Here is a 24,898-nt window from a genome sequence, read left to right as displayed (position 1 = left end):
CTCCCACCACCACTACCCACCCGCCCAATTTGGGCTCCAGCCCTCCAGCTTCGGGAAGGAAGTGGGCAAATCTGGCGAGAAACCTGTTTGTTGGCATGTTTTGGGGGTAGGTCAGATCATTTTTCACCGTTCAGCGCCTCAAACCCTAAATCGTTTTGTGAAATTACTCCTCTGCAACTAATGGAATATCGAGTGTCTTGCTGCCTTGTTTTAAACGAATATGAAATGTGAGCTTTTTGCCGTCCTCAGATCTTAGCTGGCTGTCGACGAAGCGCACTTCAACGCGATGAATTTATAATTCAAACCACATTTCTTCGAGTCGGAATCAGAGCCAAATGTCAAATAAGGCTTGTATCCTGCCACTTGGATTAAGAGTGAGAGACCAATCCAGTATGTTGTAAGCTGGTGCTTGCATCGTCCTCCCCCCCCGCGGTGATGTGAGGAGGTGCTGGCATCGGCTCCCAGGCGCTCTGAGAAGGCACCGGCATTGGTTTGCCGGGGGTGGCATTAGGTCTAGTCTCGGCTTATTATTTGTTATGACAATCCATTGCAATTGCCACTCGTAATGGGCGTGAATAATGGTGACTTTAACATTGACAACCCGTGTGGTCATGTCGCACGTCGCCTGGGCCTGCACTAAGCTGCGCGCCTCTCGTCAGTATGGCGGGCAGCTTTCTTGCCTGCTTCTGCCGCAGCTGCAGCAGCAGGTCGAGCAGCTCCGTCTGGTCCGGGTCGACAGCCTGCAGCAGGAGACCGATGGAGGTGGAGCTGGAGCTGGCCGCCAGCGCCAGCAGCTCGGCCGCCATCGTCTGGCACAGCGCCGCGGCGGCCCGCAGCTCTGGCACGTGCGGCCCCTCCTGCGGATAACGCTCTTCAGATCCTGCCGGCGGTCCGCAGCTGCGAGCGGCGGCCCTCTGCCGATCGGCTGTCAGCTGCCGGCGGCCCGCAGCTGCCGCGTGCGGCCCCTCCTGCCGATACAGCTCGTCAGATCCTGCCGGCGGCCGCAGCTCCGGCGCGTGCGGCCCCTCCTGCCGATACAGCTCGTCAGACCCTGCCGGCGGGCCGCAGCGCGACGCGTGCGGCCTTGCCGACGCGCGGCTGCCAGTCAGGGCGGTTGCCGCGAACACCCTCTCACTGGAGACACACACTGCAGGTCCGCTGGCGGCCGGCCGGGCCTCAGGCGTCGTCGCTCAGACGTCGCCACCCGGGTGGAGGGGTTCGCGATACGCCAACGTGAGCCTCTGCCGTGCTGACGCTGCGGTCGTGGCTAGCACGGCCCAGAGGGCGCCACAGTCGTGGCCAGTACGGCCCAGATGGCGCTGCGGTCAGGACTGCAGCATCATATGCAGCATATGGCATACGCGTATTTGGTGCACAGTGCGGCCTGGAGTGTGCTGCAGCGCGGGTGAGGAGGCCAAGCGGGCCCCGTTCGCCGGTGCTCGGGTAGTTGCCGGTCCGTCACCCTCACCTGTTCAGACAGTTGCTGGAGGCGGTGAGCGAGCTTCACCGCCGAGTAGACCGGCACTGGCGAGAGGAGGATGAAGTCCTGCAGAAGGCGGTACTCATCCCTCGCGGACATCAGCGCCAGGTCGCCGATGAACTGAGGCCGCGCGCGACAATCAAATCAAAAGGTGCTCACAGCATCGCCCCAGTCCCGGTCATACCACGTACTAAACTATAGATCATGTTCCGTCGACCACGCGCCCTTGGCATCGACAGCACCTCTCCAGTCCCGGTCATACCACGTACTAAACTATAGATCATGTTCTGTCGACCACGCGCCCTTGGCATCGGCAGCACCTCTCCAGTCCCGGTCATACCACGTACTAAACTATAGATCATGTTCTGTCGACCACGCGCTCTTGGCATCGGTTACAAGCACACAGGAGTGAATGTGAGCCTCACGTGCATGAGCAGGTATTCTCCATCTTACTAGGGTATCAGCATGCACGCGACGGTACCACACCTCGAGCAATCACGACAAACCAGAGGCCGTCAGCCCTCGGCTAATGTCTGAACTAGGTCGCCTATCAACGTGAGTGGCTTGTGAATCGTCTGCCGGTGTCGGTAGCTCAGCCGGTTAGAGCACGTGCCTCCCGTCCGAGCCGCGGTTGGGTGGGGTGCGGGTGGGGGTTGGAGCCGCTTCGGCGCGCGCTATTGGACCCTGGCCGGGGCGGCCTGAGATCGGTGGCAGCGACTGCTCAAAATCAGATACGGTGAGAGGGCGGGTTGAACCGTGCCAACCATCGTGGCATGTGAAACTTTCGGCACAAAACTCTACCGTTGAACTGGAATTTTGCAATCGAATAGTGAAGGCAGGGCTCGTGAAACAAGCACAACTTATCGAGGGTGCTGGTCCCATAAACCTATCCAATCAAATTGACAGGGTTGAATTAAAAAAAAACAAAAACAAACGACACAAGGCACATTCTGCTGATGTGCGCGCTTTTTTTGCCCGCCGATAAATGCGGGTACCTACAAGTCATGCATGCTTGCCTTGGAGTCAGATAACAGCGCGTGCTTGATAAATCCCTGACGCATCAAGTACTGGACGACGTTCGCGTGTTTTGCCGCCGCCGCGAGGTTGATGACGGCGTCAGTGTCGTCGTCGTTGTCCCAGTCAGAGGTGGCACCTCGCTCCACCAACAGCTGGACCATCGGTAGATGGCCGCCCTGGCTAGCGTGGTGCAGCGCCGTCAGGCTATCCTGAAAGGGATGGTCGTGCCGGAGCCACGGCCACCGGACGCTTAAAGAGAAAATCGAACGGCACGGAACTTCACTTCGCGCGCTCGAACAATCCATGGGAACCACGCCGACACTTCGCAAATGGCTCCAGGCGATTGTCCGCTGCGGCTGGGGATGCCGTCGATTTCAGACAAGAGCGCGGGCAAGTTCCCACTCGGTTACCCAGCCACACTGTGCGTACCTCTGCCTGACACTGGAGCTCGTCTGACGGGCGCCTGACCTTGTCTGGGGCTGTCGGATGGGCTCCCTGGTCCAGGAGCAGCGCAGCCAGCGCCGCGTGGCCGTGCAGGGCGGCCAGGTGGAGAGCAGTGCGGCCGCGCTGGTCAGCGGCCGTCACCTGGTCCAGCCGCCGGCTGAGCAGCTCTGCAGCAACCTCGCGCTGGCCGCTCACACAGGCCAGATGCAGAGGCGTGTACCCCTGCCAGCGACCGGTCACGTGTCACGGCAGGATGTGACGTCACCCACGAGTGAATGTGGCGTCAGCGGCGGCACTCACGGTGGGCGCGGTGGGCGAGTCGAGCCGCACGTGGCCGGCGCTGTTCAGCAGCAGGCGGAGGACGTCGGCGCGGCCGGCGTACGCCGCCAGGTGGAGAGCCGTCAGCGCCGACTCGGCGCCCAGCGGCGGCAGCAGCGGCGACACGCCGCCCGCCGTCGGCTCCGACGGCAGACCGGCCGGCACGTGACGCAGCAGCTCCCACACCACGTCTGCCGGACAGAGAGGCGTGCTGAGGCCGGCCCCGGTGCCGGGACGCCCGACCTGGCACCGGGCACGCTTGGGACAGCCGTGCAGACTGCGGTGAACCACCGTGCCTTGCACACCCACGTGCACTGTCTCGGACAGCTCCGCTGTTCTGGAACGCGGTAAAAATATAATGCTGTGGCGGGAGTTTCAGAGGTATTCCAAGCGAAATGTTTCCATTGCTCACAGCAGCCCATATTTCCAGGATTGCGGGTTTATGCTGCGTCCCTGTGCCGGACTGGTTCGGACAGAGGACCGAACCAAGTTGGACTTAACCGGACCGAGCAGACCAGGCCCGCAGTCGGCACCCACCCGCCTGTCCGTGGAGGGCTGCCATATGGAGGGTGCCGAGGCCTGTCAACTGACTGGTGGCCACCATTGAGACCTTGAGCGCCCGCAGCTGCTCCAGCACACCGCTGTGTCCCTCCCGAGCGGCCAGGTGGACGGGTGTAAACCCCATCTGAAACCACGGATGCCACTGTTTAACTGCAGAAGGACGCCAGCTGTGTCCTTCCCGAGGAAGGGGGGGGGGGACGGTGGACGGGTGTGAACCCCATCTGAAATCGCGAACTCCACCGTTTTGCTGCAGAAGGACGCCAGCTGTGTGAGAGGAAGGGGCAGCTGGACGTGCGAAAACCCCATCTGATACCGCGGATGCTACTCACTGACTGTAATGGGTTCCATCTATGTTCTATGTCCCATCACGCCTGAACTGTCATCCTAGGTCAAGTATGACATGCCTGATAGCCCGTCCGGACCACCCCCATCACCCCACTCCCACCCCATGTGATCCGCCGCACAGCGGGTGGCCCCTCCAGCGTGCCCCACACCCGACGAGGCGCGGCCGGTGGCGGGCCGGGGACCAGCCTAACTCCCCCATCCCTCCCACCCCATGTGACCCGCCGCACAGCGGGCGGCCCCTCCAGCGCGCCCCACAGCCCTGCCGAGACGCGGCCGGTGGCGGCGCCGGGGAACCAGCTCACCCAGTCCTCGTCCGTGGCGCTGGCGCCGGCCTCCACCAGCGCCCGCACGGCCGCCGTGCTTCCCGCCGCGGCCGCCAGGTGCAGCGGCGTCGAGCCGAGCGAGCCGTTGCGGCAGGAGGTCACCATCTGGGCGCTGAAGGTCAGCAGCTCCCTGATCACGGCCACGGAGCCCGTCAGCGCGGCTACGTGCGCGCATGTGTTGCCCTCCTGCGGGAAGTGCGAACCAGCCTCCGCTTACGTCCTGTCCTGGGCCTCAGGCTAATCTAAGCTTGATCTGTGAGCCCAAGTAAAAATTGCTGGTTTAACCGTCTAGGACCTTAACGGTTCGCTCACACATTTGAAATTATAACACGAAATTTGAGGCGATCGCTAGACCAGTTCGTGGTGATGATGGATGTTTAGATAAGAAATTCGACGTAAATACAACAATTATGTCACCCTTGTCTACCGTACTTACCTTATCATCCTGATAAGTCATTTCTTTTCTCGGTCCTTTTCTTACCTGGACCCCCCCCCCCTTTAAAGTGTGCGTTTCATTCGCGTTTTATGACATCAAAAGACATTCCAGCATCTTATTCTCCGAGCTTTGATCGGGCCAATGCCTCATTGAGGACAGCCCTGGACAGTACCTGGTCGGCCGAGTCGGGACAGCTCTGGGCAGTACTTGATCGGCCGTGTTGGGGCAGCTCGGGCAGTACTTGATCGACCGAGTCGGCAGCTCGGGGCAGTACCTGGTCGGCCGAGTCGGGACAGCTCGGGGCAGTACCTGATCGACCGCGTCGGGCAGCTCGGGGCAGTACCTGGTCAGCCGAGTCGGGCAGCTCGGGACAGTACTTGAGCAGCAGCTTGACCACGCCGGCGTGGTTGTGTCGGGCGGCGAGCACGACGGCCGTCTGGCCGGCGGCGTCCCTGGCGCCCGTGTCGCCGCCCGCCTGCACCAGCGCACTGCACGCCTCCAGGTGCCCGGCCGCCGCCGCCAGGTGCAGCGGTGTCAGCCCGTCCTACCGCCGGACGGTCCCGCCGGTCAGTCGGGGCTCACGGACTACGCACCGCTCGGCGTACAGGCGGCGCGGGCTACATCAGCCGTCCCAGTTAGGCGTGTTCGAAGGTCAGGCGGGCGCCACTGACCTGGGCGGCGATGCCGACGGCGGCGCCGTACCGCTGCAACAGGGCCTCCACCAGCTGGGAGAAGCCACCCTCGGCCGCCAGATGGAGCGGAGTGCGGCCGGCCCGGCAGCGGGCGTTGACGGGCGCCGGCCGCTCCAGCAGCGTCTCACAGACGGCCTGGTGACCGCCGGCCGCCGCCTGGTGCAGGGCACTCCGACCCTCCGAGTCCAGCAGGTCCACCCTGCCGACGAAAGCGTGTGCAGGAGCAGGGGGTGAGAGGCGGCCGTCGGGGGGGGGGGGGGGGTTCGGTCAGATGTGGAATGTCAGCTCCTACGGGGTCTGCACCTGTGACGGCGTGAACACGAGCCGCCTGCCAAAGCGTCGAGCAGGCGCTGTTTCCAGACCCAGCCGTTGACCCACACTAAGCAAGCGGCTGGCAGAGGGCGCTGGCCTGGCCGGAGAGGAGCTGCGACGGGAAGAGGAGCAGCGCCGGGAGAGGAGTGGTGCCCGGGAGAGGAGCGGAACCGAGGGAGGAGTGGAGCCGGGTGGAGGCGTGAAACCGGGTGGAGGAATGGTGCCGGGGGAGGAGGAGAACCGGGGGAGGAGTGGAGCCGGGTAGAGGAGTGGTGCCGGGGAGAGGAGTGGTGCCGGGAAGAGGAGTGGCACCGAAAGAGGAGTGGTGCCGGGGAGAGAAGAAGTGCCGGTGAGAGAAGTAGTGCCGGGGAGAGAAGATGTACCGGGGAGAGGAGTGGTGCCGGGGAGAGAAGATGTACCGGGGTGAGGAGTGGTGCCGGGGAGAGGAGCGGCACCGAAAGAGGAGTGGTGCCGGGAAGAGAAGTAGTGCCGGGGAGAGAAGTAGTGCCGGGGAGAGAAGTAGTGCCGGGGAGAGAAGTGGTGCCGGGGAGAGGAGTGGTGCCGGGAGTGGCGCTGTTTCCAGACCCAGCCGTTGACCTACACTAAGCAAGCGGCTGGCAGAGAGCGTTGGCCTGACCGGAGAGGAGCGGCGCTGGGGAGCGGAGTGGTGCACGGTCCAGCGGCGGCGGCGTGCAGCCATGTACCTTGCGCCCTGGTCCAGCAGCATCTTGACTATCTGCTGGTGGCCCTGCTGGGCGGCCTCCATGAGGCAAGTGTGGCCGCTGACCGTCTGCACGTTCAGCACCTGCTGCAGGCTCGGCTCCTGCGGCGGCGCGACCTTCCAGTCAGTCCAGGCAGCTCGTGGGTGCACGCAGCGCTGTGGCACATGCGATGCGTTACAAGATGAACTGCTGTGCGGCGTTCATGGAGTCACAAGAGGTCACCAGTGGGGGCTGCAGCAGTAGAACAGTCCTCACCTGATCATTTAAGTGCAGCAGCATCTGCTCCAGAATTTGGATGTTTCCGCAACGAGCGGCGAGATGGAAGGGTGTGCTGTTTTCCTGAAAAAGAACCATTTGTATGCAATGCGGAGCGATCAGTTACGAGTACAGAGACCGGTCACTGAAAGACGTTCGAAAGAAATGCATAAATTTAAGCTTTCGGTGGCGGCTATGAGTGTGTATGGGGCGGCTAGTGATAACTGAATGAATAAACGAAATATTGCAAAAAGTTTCGCGGGTCCGTTTTTTGCAAGATAGGGAGGGGGGGGGGCGCCCTGTACTAGCGGTCGAGGTTTGTATCTGACCGGACAGGACAGGACAGCACAGGACAGCACAGGATAGGACAGGGGCAGGACAGAACAGGGCAGGGTATGGCAGGGCAGGGTAGGGCAGGGCAGGGCGGGGCAAGGTAGAGCAGGGCAGGACCAGGTCGGATCGTATACCATGAGACCCACTCCAGCCGGACAGTGGCGCAGAGCCGCGACTGCTAACAACTATGACGTTATAAGGTTCCAACTCAGCGGTGCTGTCGCACAGCTGTCCCATTGACTTTCGACGCCACCAGGCCCCGTCTGGCGCCGCCTGCACGAAACCACCGTAAATTGTGATGTCCCAGGTGTAAATCTGGGCTGCGTTGCTCATTGAAAACCCCGCCTGCAAGCTGCAGCCTGTGACGTCACAGGCAAGCGCATCACAACAGTGCCGATGCTTGAAGTGTAGTCGCTTGTGTGTGACTTAGGCCCCTATGACATCATGGGTAGCGACTCAGGTAGGTACTTAACCAATGGGGAGCGTGGTCCAGGCACCAACCACGCACAGCTGCCCCAATGACCTGTGACGTCATCACATCCAGCCTCGCGCCGCTTGCGCAGAGCAGGGTCACAATGTCGCCACCATTTTGCCCCTGCGCCTGTCGCTGTCTGGCTGCGCAGTGGATGACAGTCTCTCCGCGACAGTTCCGACGGTCGAGAAGGATCTCCAAGCTGGAGGTGCCCCCGCCACAGTCGGCCACGTGCCGCAGTATGGCGGCCACCACGGCCGGCCGGCCCGCCTCGCAGGCCAGGTGAAGCGGTGTATTGCCGGCCTGGAATGGCCGCTAGTGTGACGTCACAGCTGAGGCGGTCATGGATGACATCACACGCCACGCTGAGCTGATGGCATCTGAAGTCAGCACACCGCTGTAGTAGCTGACGTCGCTAATCTGCCGGTGGCGTTCTCACGTGACTTCTCACGTCTGGCTTGAACGATCTCATGTGGTGGCACATGGGTGGCTTGAATGGTCGTCGCTACTATGATGAGCGGTGGGGGGGGGGGATTATTTACGAGCAAAGACTAGCTTCACTGACAGTGCCTTCGTTCTACGATCAGACAAACAGACCCCACAAACGATAGCGGAGGGGGAGGGGTGAATTGCATTACGTCCAAGTAGCATGAGGGCAATTTGGTTTAAGCCCGTTCGACAGATGCCGTTCTTGAGTCTTAGGGGTTATGGATAAACGACGCAATTAATAAATTATTCACTATTTTGAGAAAGTCCAACTGTTGGAAACTGTACTAAAGGTCAGATTTGTTTATAAAAAGTTAAAAAACAACACCATCCCACATTTCTTTTGCTCTGGAGCACACCGCAAGAAATGCCATGATTTCATTCCTCGATACTCTTTGGTGGTAAAACTAGGAAGTAGCCATACCGGCGAAGTGTCGTTAGTATAGTCTAAGCCGTGCGCGTCCCGGAATACAATATAATTCATCCGATAGCTGGATGGGGTGCGGCGCCTGCCTTCAGATTCCGATTACCAACAATTTTGTGCACCGTCGGGAGATATCCTGGAATGTGGGTCCGCTATTGGGACCCAGTGCCGGCTGCTGGGCGCCAGAGCTTTATTGCGAGCTGCGCTGCATCGCACGGGCGTTCGGTTCGACCATTATCAGCACATCACTATGACAGTGCCGTGGTTCCTAAGAACAGCAGCACAATATGCTCTGGGTCAGTGTGCGGCTGTCTGGCGACCTGCTCTGACCTGACACTGGGCCCCCGGATCAGCGCCGTCCTCCAGCAGCAGCCGACACGTCTCAAGGTGACCTCGTCTTGCCGCCACGTGCAGCGACTGCTGACCTGTAGTCAAAACACGGCTCAAAGAAGAGTTCACTCTCCACAAATACCTGGAAGACCCCAAGGTAATTTGGGACTTTCGGAGGCCACTGTCCCTTTGCATCGCCTAAGTTTGTATTGCATCAAAATGCCAAAAAATGGGCTAACCAAAGAAATGCTTCTCTGAACGGAATAAAGCTATTACGGAGGCAGTGAGAACCATCTCCGCAGCAGAGCGTGTGCGTATACCGGTGACCGCGCACCGGTCTGCATCCTTAGATGAGGGTATCAGGACCAAGTCACCGATCGACTCGCCTAAGTGAATACATACTGGCTCAGTGAGTTCAGGCCCGTTGCCATATGTCCAATACGTTGTTTCAAACGCAGACGTTGATGTCTTGTGTGCAATCATAGCTTCAAGCCTCCAGAAAGTTTGTAATATCAGCGAGGAAGCAGTCAATACTTTACTGGTGACGTTTTCACAGACTAAGGCACACGCCAAAAACAAATTGACGAACAAAAGGCCCGGCTTATTCCTGACTGTCATTTTGACACTGATACCACGATGCCAGTTTGTGTTTTTTTGTGAAGTTTACCCGCAAAATATGAGGCCTTTTGCTATTGAGTTCTCAAAGCCAACAACGAAGCCACCATTATTTAACTGATGCCGCTTTCCAAAGATTCAACCGAGCACCAAGAACAAATTGATGAGCGTGTGCTCGTTTTGGGACACGTGACATGCAGCGTGACACCGCCGTCCCGCTGTGCAGGAGGATGGCGGCCCTACCGTTGTCCATGGCGCTGCGTACAGCTGCACCAGACTTAAGCAGCGCAGTCACGCAGCCGTGGCCCGTCGGGCACCGCGCCGCCTGGTGAAGAGCGGTCTCCCCTCGGTATCCGCCTGAGGGCGGCAGTGTGACCAGGGGCGCTGTCAGGAGCTGTGATAGAGGGGCTGCCATGATTTGAGAACGGGCTGACGAGCGAGTCCCAGCCCAAGTGACAGTACCTGCGCGCTGTAAACGGACCAACAGATCTCACAAACGGTAGCCAGGCGTATCAATAAGCCATCGATGTTGGTTCGCTTTGGTACATTAAATAAGTGTTTCAGCTAGGCATTGTACATGTTCACTTGGCTATCCACTTGTCTTGTTGCTAAATTATGGCTCCTGGGCTCTTCTACCGCTTCCCATGGTAGTGTTCATGAAAATAAGGTTAGAACCAAAATAGTTCTCCTGATCATCAGATTCTGGAATCATATTCCGCAGAATCGTAGCGAAAAGCTGCGGTCGAGCCTGACGGGTGGAGAGGGGGGGGGGGGGGAGGGGCGGCTGAAACCCCACAAGCTTCATTACCCCTGACTGCATCACCGGCCGTACCAGCTCACGATGGGGCTGCATTGTGAAGATCTCTGGGGATTCTCCGACGCAATGGCGGTGAATGTAAAGGCTCAGGCTAGATTTTCAACATTATGGGGGTAATCTGTGATTTGGAGTCAATTATGCTGGCACAAGGGGCGCCCAACGTTAAAGCCAAAGGTCAGAAATTTTGATCGCGCGTTGAACTCCAGCACACTCTTGAGACTTTCACCGCAGACTGGTCCATTGCTTCCCTGGCGTCCCATGACCAATGCTTTAAGGTACCAGTTTACCCAAGTTTACGTTTATCAGCTGAGCGTACGTATTTCTTTTGGCTGGGGAAGCTGTCCTACAAGCTGACATGGCTTTGGAAATAAATTATTAATAACAATAGAAGAGAATTACAAACAATATGAGAGCGATGTGCCAAAACTCGTCGACGATGCGCTTAGGACGCAGCAAATTCTTCGGAATGGAAACAACAGGTCCAGCAGTCTGTTAAAATTCTAGGTTTGCAATTACCGATTCGCCGGATTGGGTAGCTGTCAGCCAAGGCACGGGATTCACTATAACGGCAACCTCTGCACATGTGGCGCCAGCTTTCCCTGTGCTACAGTGGACCAGCGCAGGCCGCCCACCTCTGCGCTCCAGCTGGGCGCCGCAGCCCAGCAGCGTCTCCGCCGCCTCTGACCTGCCTGCCGCCGCCGCCAGGTGGAGCGCGCTCAGACCGCCCTGGTACGCCAGGTCAGGTCAGGCACGCTCAGCTCAGGTCGGGTCAGGGCGATCACCTCTTACGTCAGGTGAAATACAGTGGGACCATCACGGTGGGTCACGTCAGGTGACGACATACTGCCAGTAGAGTCCAGCAAAGCTAAGCTATCAGGTAATGTCGGGTCAGAAGATGTCATTTCGGTCATCAGCCTCTGCCACTGTGTGCGGAACGGTGAAGTCATCTGACGATACAGGTCAAGTAATGCCATAACCACGAATCTCCACCACTGGATGGGCAATGAGGTGTTCTAGTAGGTCATTCCGATATCAGAAAAAGTTCGGTAAGACCGGGCTAGCAGGTCAGGACACTTCAGGATGGACAGGCAAGGTCAGCTCAGGTCAGAGGACACCCGGTAAATGAGCAGATGCAGTAGATGATGTGACCCGTAGTGGATTATGGACAAAGACAGATCACATCCCGATAAAACCTTGTGAGACGGTTCCACCGGGTCAGGTGAAGGACAAAATAAATAACAAACAGTTGCACTGACTTCCTTATTCCGTGCACTACCATACGTATTTTGCCGCATTTTCTCAGCGTTATTTCTATCCACACCATACCCGACTCTGAACATTGAATAGCTTACCAATAACTTCTCAAGGCACTCAAAATTTGAAGATGAGATAAAAGTCAGAGACCAAAAGGTACGACGAATGATATATTCCTTATAGTCGGAGATATGCCGGCGGGCGACGTCATCGTGATAGCCTACTGATATACCAGAACCAACACACATATTGCAGACGCCTGGCTGCGGCTCGAAACACTCGGCACCGTTAGAGATCACCCGCGTCAGGTCGCATCTCACCACCGTGGGCGTGTCGACTGTCTCGCCGCTCTGGATCAGCGCCGAGATGACGCCGGAGTGGCCGGCCACAGCCGCGGTGTGGAGGGCGTGCTGGCCCGCCTGCGAACGGACCCGGCTCACCGACAGACCAACAGATAGGGCGGCAACCGGTGCGAGGGGGGAGGCGTCAGAGTGCTCTCCCCTCTGGGACGCTTTCGAGCCCTGGACCAGCTTCACCCTGCTCTTGTATGCACTCTTTTAGTTACTGGAATATGTAAGCATGCTCACCTTGTTTGGCATGCGCAGAGGTACGCCCTTCCTGATAGCAGCCAGCGCAGCGCCCGTGTGGCCGTTACAGGCCGCGATGTGCAGCAGAGTGCTGCCGTCTTTAGTGCGGTCCAGAAGTGACGCTTTGAACTTATCCGCCAGGGCCTCGACCACCAGCGTGTAGCCGTGCTCCGCCGCGACGTGCAGCGGCGTGCGGTCTGCCGAACACAGCTGGGCAGTCATATCTCCAGGTAGAATCTAGACCGCGCCAGCAGAATCATCTCCGTATGAAAAACCGCGACACGTGGATGATCTTAGGAGGATGTGTTTCATATCAATCAGGACCAACTCCTTCTACAGTGTGTGCAGCTGATTTGGCCATGGATGTAAAGAAGTGTTGTGCAAAGTTGCGATTGTCACGACTCCGATTAAGACGATGCGGCCCAGATCAGGAAGATGAAGCATCAAAGTTTTCTCCAGTGACGACAGCAGGACCGACCAATCAGAAGAACGGAGCATGGAAGTCGCTGAAGGAGTATCAACAGCGCAAACAGGTCCTGGCAGGACATGACAGGTTAGAAAGGTCACGTCCATGAGGCCAGAGCTTTGGTGAGAGGAATTCAGGTAAGGTCAAAGTGGCCGGGTCAAATCAAAAGGTCAGGCCATGTTAGTATCCTCTACTGCCGGATGGAACGCAATTAGACCAAGATCATCCCGGCAGCTCTGGAAAAACCCTGGTATGCCTTAGAGCGTGAAACCGTGATCTGTCCCATTCTACAGCCGCCGCCGTCCCCTCCCCCACTTTCTCAAAAGCTTCCACAACGATGCTCAAAGCCACAAAGGACAGCAGCAGCTTGACCACGTGCGGTCCAGCAGCCGTTCTCACCGAGACTGTCGAGAACACTGGCGTTGGCCTGCAGACTGTATAGGTACTTGACGGCAGCCTCGTCGCCCTCGGCGGCGGCCACGTGCAACGCCGTCTGGCCCTCTCCCTGCCGGCGGGACGTCACGTGACCCGTCACGTGGCCGGCATGGAGAGGACAGAGTCGCACCATAGCCTGAAGATCGTTCGCGCCTATTTCAGAGAGAGAGAGAGAGAGAGAGAGAGAGAGAGAGAGAGAGAGAGAGAGAGAGAGAGAGAGAGAGAGAGAGAGAGAGAGAGAGAGAGAGAGAGAGAGAGAGAGAGAGAGAGAGAGAGAGAGAGAGAGAGAGAGAGAGAGGCATGTATGCAGCAGAGTGGGATACTCACGTTTTGGGCGTCCACCGGCACGCCGTGCTCCACGAACAGCCTGGCCAGCTCTAGGTCGCGGCGGCGCACCGCCATATGTAGCACCGTGTCACCGCTCCTGCGGCGGCACTGGACCTGCCCCGGCGGCACGCGCACCGGGGCACCGCGGTCAGGGTCGTCCTCAGCGCGCATTACGCAGCCGCAAACAGTGGAGACGATTCCGGACGTTGCAACGCGTTACCCGGCCCAAAGAGGAGGATTTGGATTGCAGGTGGCAGAGGTGAACCGGCTGCAACCATTCTACCTCCTGGTGCAGACAGAGGGCGCATGAAAGCCGAGAACTACTACTGCACTGCACATACATACGTGCACAGAATAGGATGTTCCGAGTCGTTGTCGCAAGCATATCTAGCTCACAGTGCAAAGGTAGCGCGTACCTGAAGCTCGGCGTTGTAGCTGAGCAGTTCCTTGCAGAGCTGCAGCGATCCCGCGTCGGCCGCCAAAAACAGGGGGATGTTTCCGTCCTGAAGGAAACAGGCACATCTGTACCCGGTTTGGCTCATCAATGTCTTTTGTCTATTCGTGGATGACAAAATGAGGTGACGCACAAAGGTAGAATCAGACAGTCATTTCAGGGACTGCGTTGTGTTCTCAACCGGCCAGACGGTGTCAGGAACCAGTCCTTGTTCCCAGCCAGCCCGCCAATAATTTCAGGGACGAGGATCATCACCAGGATTTGACACCTCTTGGTCAGACTTGTTCTCTACGTTGGTCGGACCCGGTTGTTTGGTGGCGGTCATACCGGGGGTCAAGCCGGTGACACAGAAGAGGCAACGCGGCCGACTGGTTACTGGTTAGCTAGACGAGGCTGAGGGGGAGGAGGGGGGGGGGTAGCATGCGCCTTTAGTCACCTTCACCGGGAACCTCACCAAGTCCCCGACCAATAGGCCGATGTGAGTGACCGCGAAACGTTCTCGGTTTGTCGGACAATGTCGGACTCACTCTCCTTCAGCCAGCCCGACAACGTCAAGGACCGTACCTCGTCCTCGGCCAGTCGGGCAGCGCTGCTGCGTGTCTGCAGCAGCAGCCGCAGCACGCTAATGGCCGGAGCTGAGCTGCGCGTGCAGGCCAGGTGCACGCAGCTCATCCGCTTCGGCTGCCGGCAGAGCGAGATAGGTTCCAGACGTCGGCATCTGGTTACGCCGTTCAGACTCACTTTCTTCCAATCAGCGAACCAGATAGCTCCAGGGAGAGTAAAGTGGCATTAGCGTGGTTGGACATCACTTGGCTGAGGGACTGAGCAACTGTTGCGCCACTGTTCGCCGCAGTAAATGTGAAATTGCGTCCCCTGTTTGATTGCACGTTTCATTCTGGTCTTAATATCAGAGATTCGTACATGCTATGAAACTATCACTTCAGCCCTCAGACGGAGACCGAAGTGATGCAGATGGAATGGGATATGCGTTAAGTTCAGACTAACTGACCTCCGATAAGACATTGATGTCTGCCTCCCTTTTGAGAAGCGTCTTCACCATGTCTTCTCTGCCGTTCAGCACCGCCATATGAAGAACGGTTAGCCCCTCCTGAAACAGGCGCCCGAGAAATATTTCGTGTGTTCTTCTCATCGCGTGTCGCCATCTGCTCATCAGCCATGATTCTCGCAGCTGCACGTGTATAGAGGCTTTTTGTAGCACGCTGCGAACAGCGGCATCGATGAAGTAATCATGCTTTTGCTGCTTTCATGCCAATTTGTGGGTGGGTTACATGTAAGCCGTTTAAAACCTGGGAAGAGCGTTTGTGCGGCAACTGTGGAGAAGCTCGCCATGGCAATGCCTGATGTGTGGCCCAGATCGTAGTTCTATTGATGTGCTAGGGACGTCGACACTGGCGGATCGGGATCGGTCCGTTCACAAGAGCAGCGAAGACTACCGGCCAGTTCATCAGGGCAACGCGGTTGGCATTACTGTACTCACTAGTCTGAATAATGTTTGGATCTTGATCCAAGATCCCAGTTGATCCAAGTTGGATCAAGTGGGCCACGGCCATTTCAAGACGAAGTAAAACACCAAAGTTTCGTAATTTGTGTTTTATTTGAATGCGTTTCACACACAATTTGGGGCTGGCTTCCAAAACACACTGTGATCCCGCAGGAACAGATGGTGCGTCCACCCCTGGTTTGAAGCAGAGAAACAAAAGCTGGCAAAAAATCCACACATGCCACCTATGCCAGATGCTGATTGGATACAAAAACATTGGGTCTGTGACAGCACAGACAGACAGAACGTACTTTATTTGAACAAAAGGCTGGTGCTCACACCCGCGAAGATAAAAACATCGACAAAACATTTCCGTGCACAAAGACGTGGACCGCATTTTAGCCTTTCACGGTTTCAGGTTCGTTCAGGATCAGGTTTGTGGCCATCACATTCCCTCTTTATTGTTAGCAGAGGAACCCTGACAGTGCCAGGCAACGGCAGCTTTAAACCCCGTTACTCGCATACAGAGGCGCAGGGTTAACTTTAGATTGTTGAAAGTTGTAAGGCGGCAGGCTCGTCTTCTTCTAATCCGTCGCTGCCCATTTTCGTGAAATGAGACCGATAGGAACGCCAGGCTAAATGACATGGGTAAAAAGCTAGGTTTGCTTGCACTTGTGGGAGGTTTTATGCATCGTCTGCCTCGATAGTTCAATTGGTTAGGACGCCAGCATTGCCTTCCACCTGCCTCCGATCCACCCATCCGTGGCGTAGTTTGTTCGAATAGCTTTAGGGACCCACCACTTACGCTCGATGGTAATGGCCTACAGCCGATGGCGGCGGTCGCGCTAAAGATCAGGTAACGTCAGAGGGCAGGACGGACCGTGTCGAGCATTGTGATGCGCTAAACATTCGCCACCAAATCCTGCCGTTTATTTGAAGCGTCACGATCGGATGGCAGCGCCAGGGATCACACGACAAATAATATTTGGCGTATGCTGTAACCCACAAAGCCATATATCCAAAAAAATGTCGACGAAATCTTCAAAAACTCGACACTCGACACCACCCATCTGTATTTTACGGAATGTTTCACACGAGTCGGTAGTCGGTGGAATTGTAATTCGATCTACTTCTCTCCCATTAAATACATGACGAGGATGAAAGCATGAGTAAACATACCTTACTATACTAAATACATTGTGAAGGGAATTGCTTTCTCGCATATTGCTTGCTCCAATATAATTCTCCATCCACTTCGGGCATCGTGTGAAACCACCCAGCTGGTCCACCCCCCCCCCCCCCTCGGTCTGATCCCGACCGGATATCTTGGCCGTTTCCCAATTTTGCCAGTTCAGTAACGTTTTGGATAAGCTCCGAGAGTGAGACACTTTGGTTGGGCTTCACCCACCAAGTTTCGAGCAACCTACCCAACTTTCCTCAAGCGGCCGGTTGGGTTAGCCGGCGCGTTCCCCGAGCAGAGAGAGCAGTACAGTGAGTTTACATATACATATTACATATTATATTATTCATCATACGCATTACAATATTTCATTTTTGTCTGTTATGAGTGCGTTTATGTTAAAGTTTCTAATGACGCCAGCCGTGGACGCCAGATTAAGCGGACAGGCCAGGGAATCGTTCAGCTCCTCGGATCATCTGTCGCCCTCGTGAACGTATGCCACGTTAGGACCGAGATACTGTTCCGCTTCACATCGCAGTCTGGCGGTGCAGCCTACCAGGACATTCGGCTCACCGTAGGGCGATCCCACGACAAATCACTAGTGCATGCTCGCCACGCCTCCGACTTCCGTCAAATTTGACACGTAGGTTTGTCTGTATCCCGTATTACATCCGTCCTTTTTCTAGCTTTCTTTCTCATATCGCTCACAAGATATAGTTGACTGAATTGTCAGATCATCTTGAAAGTTGGACCAGAAAATAATTCCTACCTGTGAAACGGCTACTTAAATCTGATAAACCCGACGTTTCCTATAAGTGCAGATGATCTGTCGCATGTATTGCAAATACAGATGAGTTCTTTCCTCATTTTCTTATCCAGTAAATTTGTGATATTTTCCCGTAACCGTAACTGTTTGGTATTCGCCTGTGTGAAAAGTTTTAGTTTTCACTGAGAGGAAAATGACTTACACATGTTCTGAGTGATGTCGTACAGCTTTCTTTGTTATTCCGACCGAGAGATACGGCTTCCTATTCAGTTGGGTACTTCAGCCCCCTCTCCCAACCGGAACCCGATTTAAACCCGATTGTTCGAACAATTTGGGGTTAAGTTGCGTTGCTTTTCACTGTTTGCTCCCCCAAATTCATTTTTAGAAACTACGTCCCTGCTCCGACCCTGTGATGTCACTCTGTCGCCGATTCAGATCATGTCATGCCTTTTGGATATCGTTGGTGCGTGTGGCGTGCAACAAAACCGACGTGGATATCAGTTGAAAGCTTGACACCCAATTAATACAATGGTGCTATCCTGAGCATGTGAGAGATTACGTGGGTCATGTATCAGTCAATGACCTGACCTTGAGCACGGTTCACATGAGGAGTATTGCATGTCGTTGACAAAAGTAGCATTACTATGGTCCTCTTTAGCATAAAATAATAAGTGTAAAACCGAGCGAAGTCGAAGTTAACACATGTACAGCCAACTTTATGAATTCATCACCCACATTTGTGAACCTGGCCGTGCGGACTGGAAATGTAGGCTACTTTTAGGTCTTATGTTGCTCTGTGTTATATGATGGCAGTTGGAGGACTTCCAGGGTTGGGTAAAATAATGGGTAACCGCGTGAAATGGATGACGGGATGCGCTGGTTATACATTAAAATTCCGGGCAAAATACGGATATGGTAAAATAGTGCATCATATGTCAAGTACATACTTCAAGAAGTGGTATGAAATATTGCTGCTTGAGCTTGATTCAGTGATATCGACTCTATTCAAACAGCTCTGGAATTATCAAGAGTTTGTGTGTGGTTTTTCGCGAGACTTGTCTTCAACTTATGACTTAAGTGCTGAGAAAATGTACGCGGCGAGTGGGTAACGCGAAGGAGGGGAGAGGGATACAAATGACTAGCAATGGGTGCCGGGTAGATTCGGACTGAGTTCCGTGTGTAGCAACTGAATTGGGTATAGGAAACAATACGCGTCATGAAGGCCCCCAATGGCGCTGCTGGATTTTTGTGGTAAGCTGTCAAAGCGCGTCGATATTATGACTTCTGCACATCTGTAGAGAAGGCCATCCGGTCCCAATCGCGATTTACTCACACGTATCCGCATGTTAGATGCACTGCAGCAACGTGGGGGAAGCAACGGTGTGGTCTGGCAGTCCATTTTGTGACTCTTGGCTGCATAAACGATGTAGGTGTTGGGCGTTGCAATGCATAAAATGGTGATAAAAATATTTTTCTGGTGTCATAATTTTCCTTTCAAATAGGTGTTATTCTTTCTCACGCTTCTCACAATCATGCCGCTTTTTGTGCATGATTCCTCCATTTTTTGGATAATTATGGTCATTCGCCATGACAACAGCAGGAATTAATACGCAAATCGCAGTCTCTTATAGCCAATCTTATGATTAGTTGTACCATCCTTGTAAAGTGCATCGCCACTAGAGCAAAAATCGCTAAATTTTTCAACTACTTAGGATGCATCACACCGTCTACGGTTACAATGACCGCTGGTGAGAGTTCCCGATTGTTCCTCTGGCCACGCAATGCGGGCTTGACAACCAACGTTTAATTTTCTACCCGCTGCCTCTCTCCTTCCACTCACACTTAAATTTTCATCTTTACTGTCTCCATCAGTGTTCCTTCCCCTTCCCCACAGCACTTTTCCCCCTGGTACGGCACGGGGCGTCTCTCCGCTGTCACCCTCGACGGTGCTAGGCACCTGGCGCCCTGCCACCGAGCCTGCCGCGACCTGACCCTGCACGCGAGCAGCCGCCTCGGCAGGCGACACGCCTCCGGGCGGGGCGATGACGCCGAGAGACGCACCCGGCACGAGCCGCCCGGCCGCGGCAAGGTCGAAAGTCATGCGCAGTGCTCGGAGCGTAACACCTTTACGGCCCGCTGCGCCAGCCCAGCGGATATTCTCGAGACCGAGTGATCGATGGTTGCATTTGTCTGCCGGCTTAGCCGGTGCCTCTCCGCGACAGGCACTGTGGAGGTATGTTAAAAGTCTGCTAAAACGAGAGCTATTTTAATTGCGCAACCAAGACGGCACCGACCGCCTTTTTCGTCATGCCTATCTTACGAAATCGCACACTGTGGTTGCAGCGTACGTAAGGATCGATTTCAGATCTCAGTAACCAGAGCAGATGCTGTTATGATTAAGGCACGACTTCTAATTCCCGAGACATCTGCACTGAAAGATATGATGACGCTAAAACGCGCCAGACAGCGTGTAACGCGATTTTCACCTTAGATAATGGAGGGATGTAATAGCTGCCAATATTTCGTCCCATGGAGATGTTTTTTGGAACCCTCTGCTGACTCCCGCAAGGAAATGGGGACGCATTTGTGGGTAACGGTGCAGCGCACCTTCTAGGATAAAGCTATGACACTGATATAAGGCTGTCTTTGTAATGTCAGCCAAAGCACATGCATTCTTCAAACGCGACATATTTCATCGCTTAGCTCATTTCGAATGCTCTTATGAGCATTTTGCTACGCGCGAGGCCACAGGCTGAGTGAGCTTTGCATACACCGTGACCAAACCTTCAATCTGAGTGGCCTGGCCCGGCCTTCACCCTTTTTATTCGCCAAGATGTTTGCAGCTAAAGACCACAGGTTCGAGCAATTTTCAACCACAGGAAACGCAATGCCTGAAAAGCTCTGCTGCATGAGTCTTTGGACAATGCAAGTCGTTTTATCAGGCGGTTTTTCTGCTCACTATAATAGCACCGCGATTTCCTCTCCTTTACTGTAGTAACACACTCGGGAGTACCTGGTGAGCATGCTCGGCTTGTCCGAGCCGGTGGTGGTGGACGGCGTCGGGACCCCTGCACGCCCATGCATGAGCTCTCCTCTGATGTCGGCTGCACCAGAGTACCATGTGTCTCATCGTAGGCCGAATATCACGTGACTCGCGAACCGACCAATGGGCTCCCCGTGCAAGTTTTGCTTTCCAGGAGCGGCGCACGCAGAAGCGCCCACCAACATCAGAGAAGCGTTCATCTACCATCTACCATCGAGATGGGCACCCGAACGTATGGATAACGTAAAACTTGCACATTGAAAAGGCTGAGCAATACGGGTTGAAACTAAATGCACAGTTTGACAACCCAGCGTCCCAGCGATGGAGACTAACACATTCTGAAGAAGAGAACGAGATTCGTTATCAAAATTAAAAAAAAAATACAGCTTGGTAAGCTAAAACAAACATCATTTTTTTGAGAGCTGGATATCTAAAATTCGATGCTTTAGGAGGAAGATAAATGAATTATAAGCATAAAACTACATCTAAGATGCAGAAAGGCACATGGCGTTTCAAGATGCAACCACCTCTAACAATTATGTTAGGCCATGTGATTATATTCGCCAAAATGATACCGCGTTTGGTTTCGTACGCCTTCTGCCTGTCACCCGAACATCATTCACGTGTGCTATCAGGTATTCATTGAATAAATCTGATTCTTCCAAAATGATTCTTGCTCCCTTGAAGCAGCGATCTGTTTTACTGTGACTCCTGGCTTACAGAGAGGAATGACGTGTATAAATTATGATTAACAACAGTGCAAACCAGTCCCAATGTCCAGTACCTGCTCCACAACGGCTTAGAAAGTAGCTGGAAAGCTGTTTTTGTTCAGCCTTGTTAAACACGGCGGCTTAACGAGGCCGGCCGGCACCATGGGTCTTTTGACATCAAACTACTCGCAGGCCTTCCAACCAGGTGCTCTATTGGGAATCGCGATGAACGCTGCCCAGGGCAGAACATTCATGAAAACTGTCATTTCGCTAAGTGAGCAGGAGCACTGTTTTGTGTAGCTTATTCTGAGCATGCTCGAAAGCTAACTCTCCCTCGCGACTGCTGGACTTCAGTGATCTCCACAATACCCTTGTGCTCATTATTAACTGTCGTCTTGCTAAAACCAATACAGATATCGTCTTCAGTTAACTCAGAACCTGACGAATACGAGCGCTGTCCAGAGGTATATCTCATGGTGTACACGTGACACCCATTTAAACTACTCGGTGTTTCTTCACATAAAAGGTGGCATGTTCACAGACGTATGACTCATGCCTACAGATAAAACGTGCTGTTTTACACGTGCTGTTTTAAGGGACATTGCTCACACTTATTGTGATACCGTCTTCACAGTTCCGCAGGTGTTCTCATATGAACCGTGTTAAGCGCACCACCATTCTCATTCATCGCATCATCTTCACCAGCATTATACATATACCATGCCTTGGTCACGGAAAGACAATGTCAACAAAAACTGATGTGACAAAGCAGTCGGAGCGAGCAGCCTTCAGCGGGTTAATGCCAAACTGGGTTATTTCTAGTGTAACTTAGTGTAGCCTCTGCCACACTGGCCCTGCCGCATCATGTATCCCTGGGTTTGGTCATGTTCTGCGTCAGGTCAGCTTCACCTCTGAAATACCACTGCCTGAGCCCGGGGGCGCCCCAGTCTGACCTCCCACAGGCCGTACGGAGGGGCCCTCCCAGCTGCAAAGGGTACAGGGGTGCAACCAGCAAGGTACAACGGAACAACGAAACCTCTTGCAGTAGTTCTTCCGCCGTCAACAAAAACAACTGTCTCGCATACTGACTGAGCATGAGGCTGTGAAGCCTTAGCTGGTTAGTTGGTTACTGGGTTTTAAGGACGCGTCAACTGCGGTGGTTCCGTGAGGTTGCATGGTTACCTGGCCCGCGATCGTTGTTTATATATCCGATTTGGCGGATCTGTCGGCTGAGTTTGGGTCGCTGTATCCATCAATACCCGAACGCAAGAGCCAGAATTGCATTCAGTAATGGTTGGTACGTGCTGGGTTGGATGTCGGTCGATTCAAATAGAAGCATGGTATAAACCTCTGATATGTACAGCTATCAGACCATGTATCAAGGTTTCAATTATTGGCATATGATGAAGGCTTGTCAGACAGTCTAGTTGCATTATAAAGTTACAACCACAAGCGCTCTATGACGGATAAACTAAGCAAAGGTGACTTGGTTTCAAATGCAGCAGTAGTCAAATGATCGCCCTTCCAATGCATCCGGCAGATATTTTTTATAGACTCTAAAATCTGTGTACTTTTTTCCAAAATCTTCTACAAATACCTCCAAAAGACAAAGTGCAGTCCTGGCAGCAGACGTATGAAATTGATACCTGGTTGATGTGGTTGACGTCACATCCGAGGTCGACCAGTTTGTCGACGACGATCGGTCGGTTGTCCCTCACGGCGTACATTAGAGGCGTGAAGCCCCTCTGAAACAACAAAACAAACAAGGTTCTACCATATCAGACACACGAACCACACGTCCTGTACACTTGCGGGATAGATGCCACTTGCATCGCACGGGCTCGGTGATTTTTATTTGTTACATTAAATTGATGGACTGACTACAGTAGCAAACACCTCCACGGGTAGCAACATATTCGGAATGAGAAGCTGCTGCCTGATATGCCTCTCCAAAAGCTTGCTGTGAGAACGAACAATGAGGATGGTGTTTGGGTTTGGGGATGCTTTGACTGCCTTGGCCATTTTGCAGTTTAGTGGTTACACAAAGCTATCATAATTGTAACTAACTATACGCAGCTGATGTTGAAATGATCCATTGCGTCCTCACATATTCTTTATATATTTGTCTACTTAAATTTAAAAACGTGACCCGACAAAAGTTGCGTCAGGTCAGGTACAGATTGCCAAGCGATGCGTCAGGTTGACCTGCCTGCCTCCGTGACGAGACTGTCGACCTTAGCGTCAGGTTGAGTGGATTGTCTCATTTGAAAAAGGGTCAATCAGAAGTCATTTACTGAAGAAAGCTAAGGCATGCTTCTAAGGACGCAGATGACGACTCCTGTCCACACAACTTTTGTGAAGATTAACATCACGCCTACGGTGTTGGATAACTAAAGGTGTGAGCCTGTTTAAAAGATTGCTGCCCTTCTTCCTGAGTCAGCTACACATGTGCGCTGTGTTAAGCCATTTGGCGTTTGACCTGGATGCACGGTTCACCTGCAGTGACATGTAATGCTTGCAGTATCTGTGAGCCACTATCTGCATGTCACATGGTGCATGTACATAGCCATCATGGCTATCCGGAACATGCACATACGGCCACCCAGTGCAGTCGTTGACGGCGATTTCGCCACCCTGAGGGAGCTGAGGGAGACAGAGATGTCGCCACCAACCTTCTTGACGGGCCTCCGCCGGAGAGGCATCCACCTCCCCAAGCTGAAGTAACATCCTATGGCATCACCGTCTGGATTATACCTTTGGCTGTAATACAGTGCTTAACCATGTCGGCACCTAGATATCTCCTAGGAGCACCGGCGACGTCGAAGTGCACGTTGAAACCCGATGTCAGTGCCGGCACCACGCAAACGTTGCCTGCTCAAAACGGGTGCCTTTGCAGACGCTTGGAGTAGCGTTCATGCGAACCGGTATCAGGTTTCACACATATGCAGCTCTCTTTCGAGCACCGCTCGGCAATCTGAACCTTCCGGGGTATCGTCAGACAGCGCATCTCCCCCAGCCTCACCTCGTCCAGCACCTTGTGGAGCGGATCGGTCAGCCGACCCTCCTGCGCCGCCCGCTCCAGCGACTTCAGGCTCTGCTCCACGGCCACCCAGTCGGAGCGCTGGCACTGGACGAGCACGCGGCGCGCCAGCACGCGCACCCGGTGCGAGGCCTGCTCTTGCAGCTCCTCGTCGGACTCGTCGCCGGCCGGGCGGCGGCCGGGCGAACGGCCGGCTGCCATGCGGCGGGCCCATCCTCCAGCGGCCGCGCGCCTCGTCTCGCGCCGCGCCGCCTCCGCGACGAGACTGTCGCCCGAGGCGGGCCGACTCGGCCACAGCTCGCCTCGGTCGGCCATGCCGGCCAGGTGCCCGGGGCGCACTGGCGCCCTGCGAGCACGGCTCATCGAACGGAGCGCGCGCGGCGCAGCCCGCGACTCACGGCACGACTCGTGATGCGGCGGACCCCCGGCCCCCGCCCGCCTCGTGATGGGCGGACCACACGGCCCCTGCCCGCTCGTGATGCGGCTGACCCCCGGCCCCTGCCCGTTCGTGATAGGGCGGACCCACGGTCCCCGCCCGCTCGTGATGGAGCGGACCCACGGCCCCTGTCGCTCGTGATGAGGCCCGCCTGCTCGTGATGCGGCTGACCCCGGCTCCGTCCGCTCGTGATAGGGCGGACCCACGGTCCCCGCCCGCTCGTGATGGAGCGGATCAACGGCCCCCGCCCGCTCGTGATGCGGCTGACCCCCGGCCCCCACCCGCTCGTGATGCGGTGATAGGTTCCATCCTGGAGC

General features: G+C 55.0%; 1 protein-coding gene across 1 annotated transcript; it reads right to left on the bottom strand.

Moving 5' to 3' along the window:
• Positions 1 to 245: 245 nt before the first annotated feature.
• LOC119091626 (ankyrin-3) lies at positions 246 to 24,460 on the bottom strand. The gene is made up of 18 exons (XM_037214432.1): positions 24,128 to 24,460; positions 13,868 to 13,954; positions 13,452 to 13,565; positions 13,089 to 13,194; positions 12,224 to 12,420; positions 11,957 to 12,055; positions 7,798 to 8,013; positions 6,633 to 6,751; positions 5,767 to 5,815; positions 5,400 to 5,468; positions 4,591 to 4,674; positions 3,851 to 3,944; positions 3,419 to 3,450; positions 3,083 to 3,163; positions 2,497 to 2,706; positions 1,469 to 1,600; positions 681 to 740; positions 246 to 260 (listed from the first exon to the last, which is right to left on the bottom strand). Exons 1-18 carry the CDS (start codon positions 24,458 to 24,460, stop codon positions 246 to 248), a joined length of 2,097 nt encoding a protein of 698 aa, XP_037070327.1.
• Positions 24,461 to 24,898: the final 438 nt, after the last annotated feature.

Source organism: Pollicipes pollicipes, unplaced genomic scaffold (genome assembly GCF_011947565.3).
Source record: "Pollicipes pollicipes isolate AB1234 unplaced genomic scaffold, Ppol_2.1 Scaffold_3447;HRSCAF=4054_pilon_pilon_pilon, whole genome shotgun sequence".
Classification (NCBI taxonomy): domain Eukaryota; kingdom Metazoa; phylum Arthropoda; class Thecostraca; order Pollicipedomorpha; family Pollicipedidae; genus Pollicipes; species Pollicipes pollicipes.
Note: the sequence above shows the minus strand (reverse complement) of the source record. Positions and strands in the feature narration are given on the sequence as shown.

Excerpts from the sequence above, each read along its gene's own strand:
- LOC119091626 (XM_037214432.1), bottom strand. The coding sequence starts at position 24,460 with ATGGCCGACCGAGGCGAGCTGTGGCCGAGTCGGCCCGCCTCGGGCGAC. Across the intron at positions 13,566-13,867 it reads GCTACAACGCCGAGCTTCAG|GTCCAGTGCCGCCGCAGGAG; the intron begins GTACGCGCTACC and ends CCGCCGGGGCAG. Across the intron at positions 12,056-12,223 it reads CTCTGCGCATGCCAAACAAG|GCGGGCCAGCACGCCCTCCA; the intron begins GTGAGCATGCTT and ends GTCCGTTCGCAG.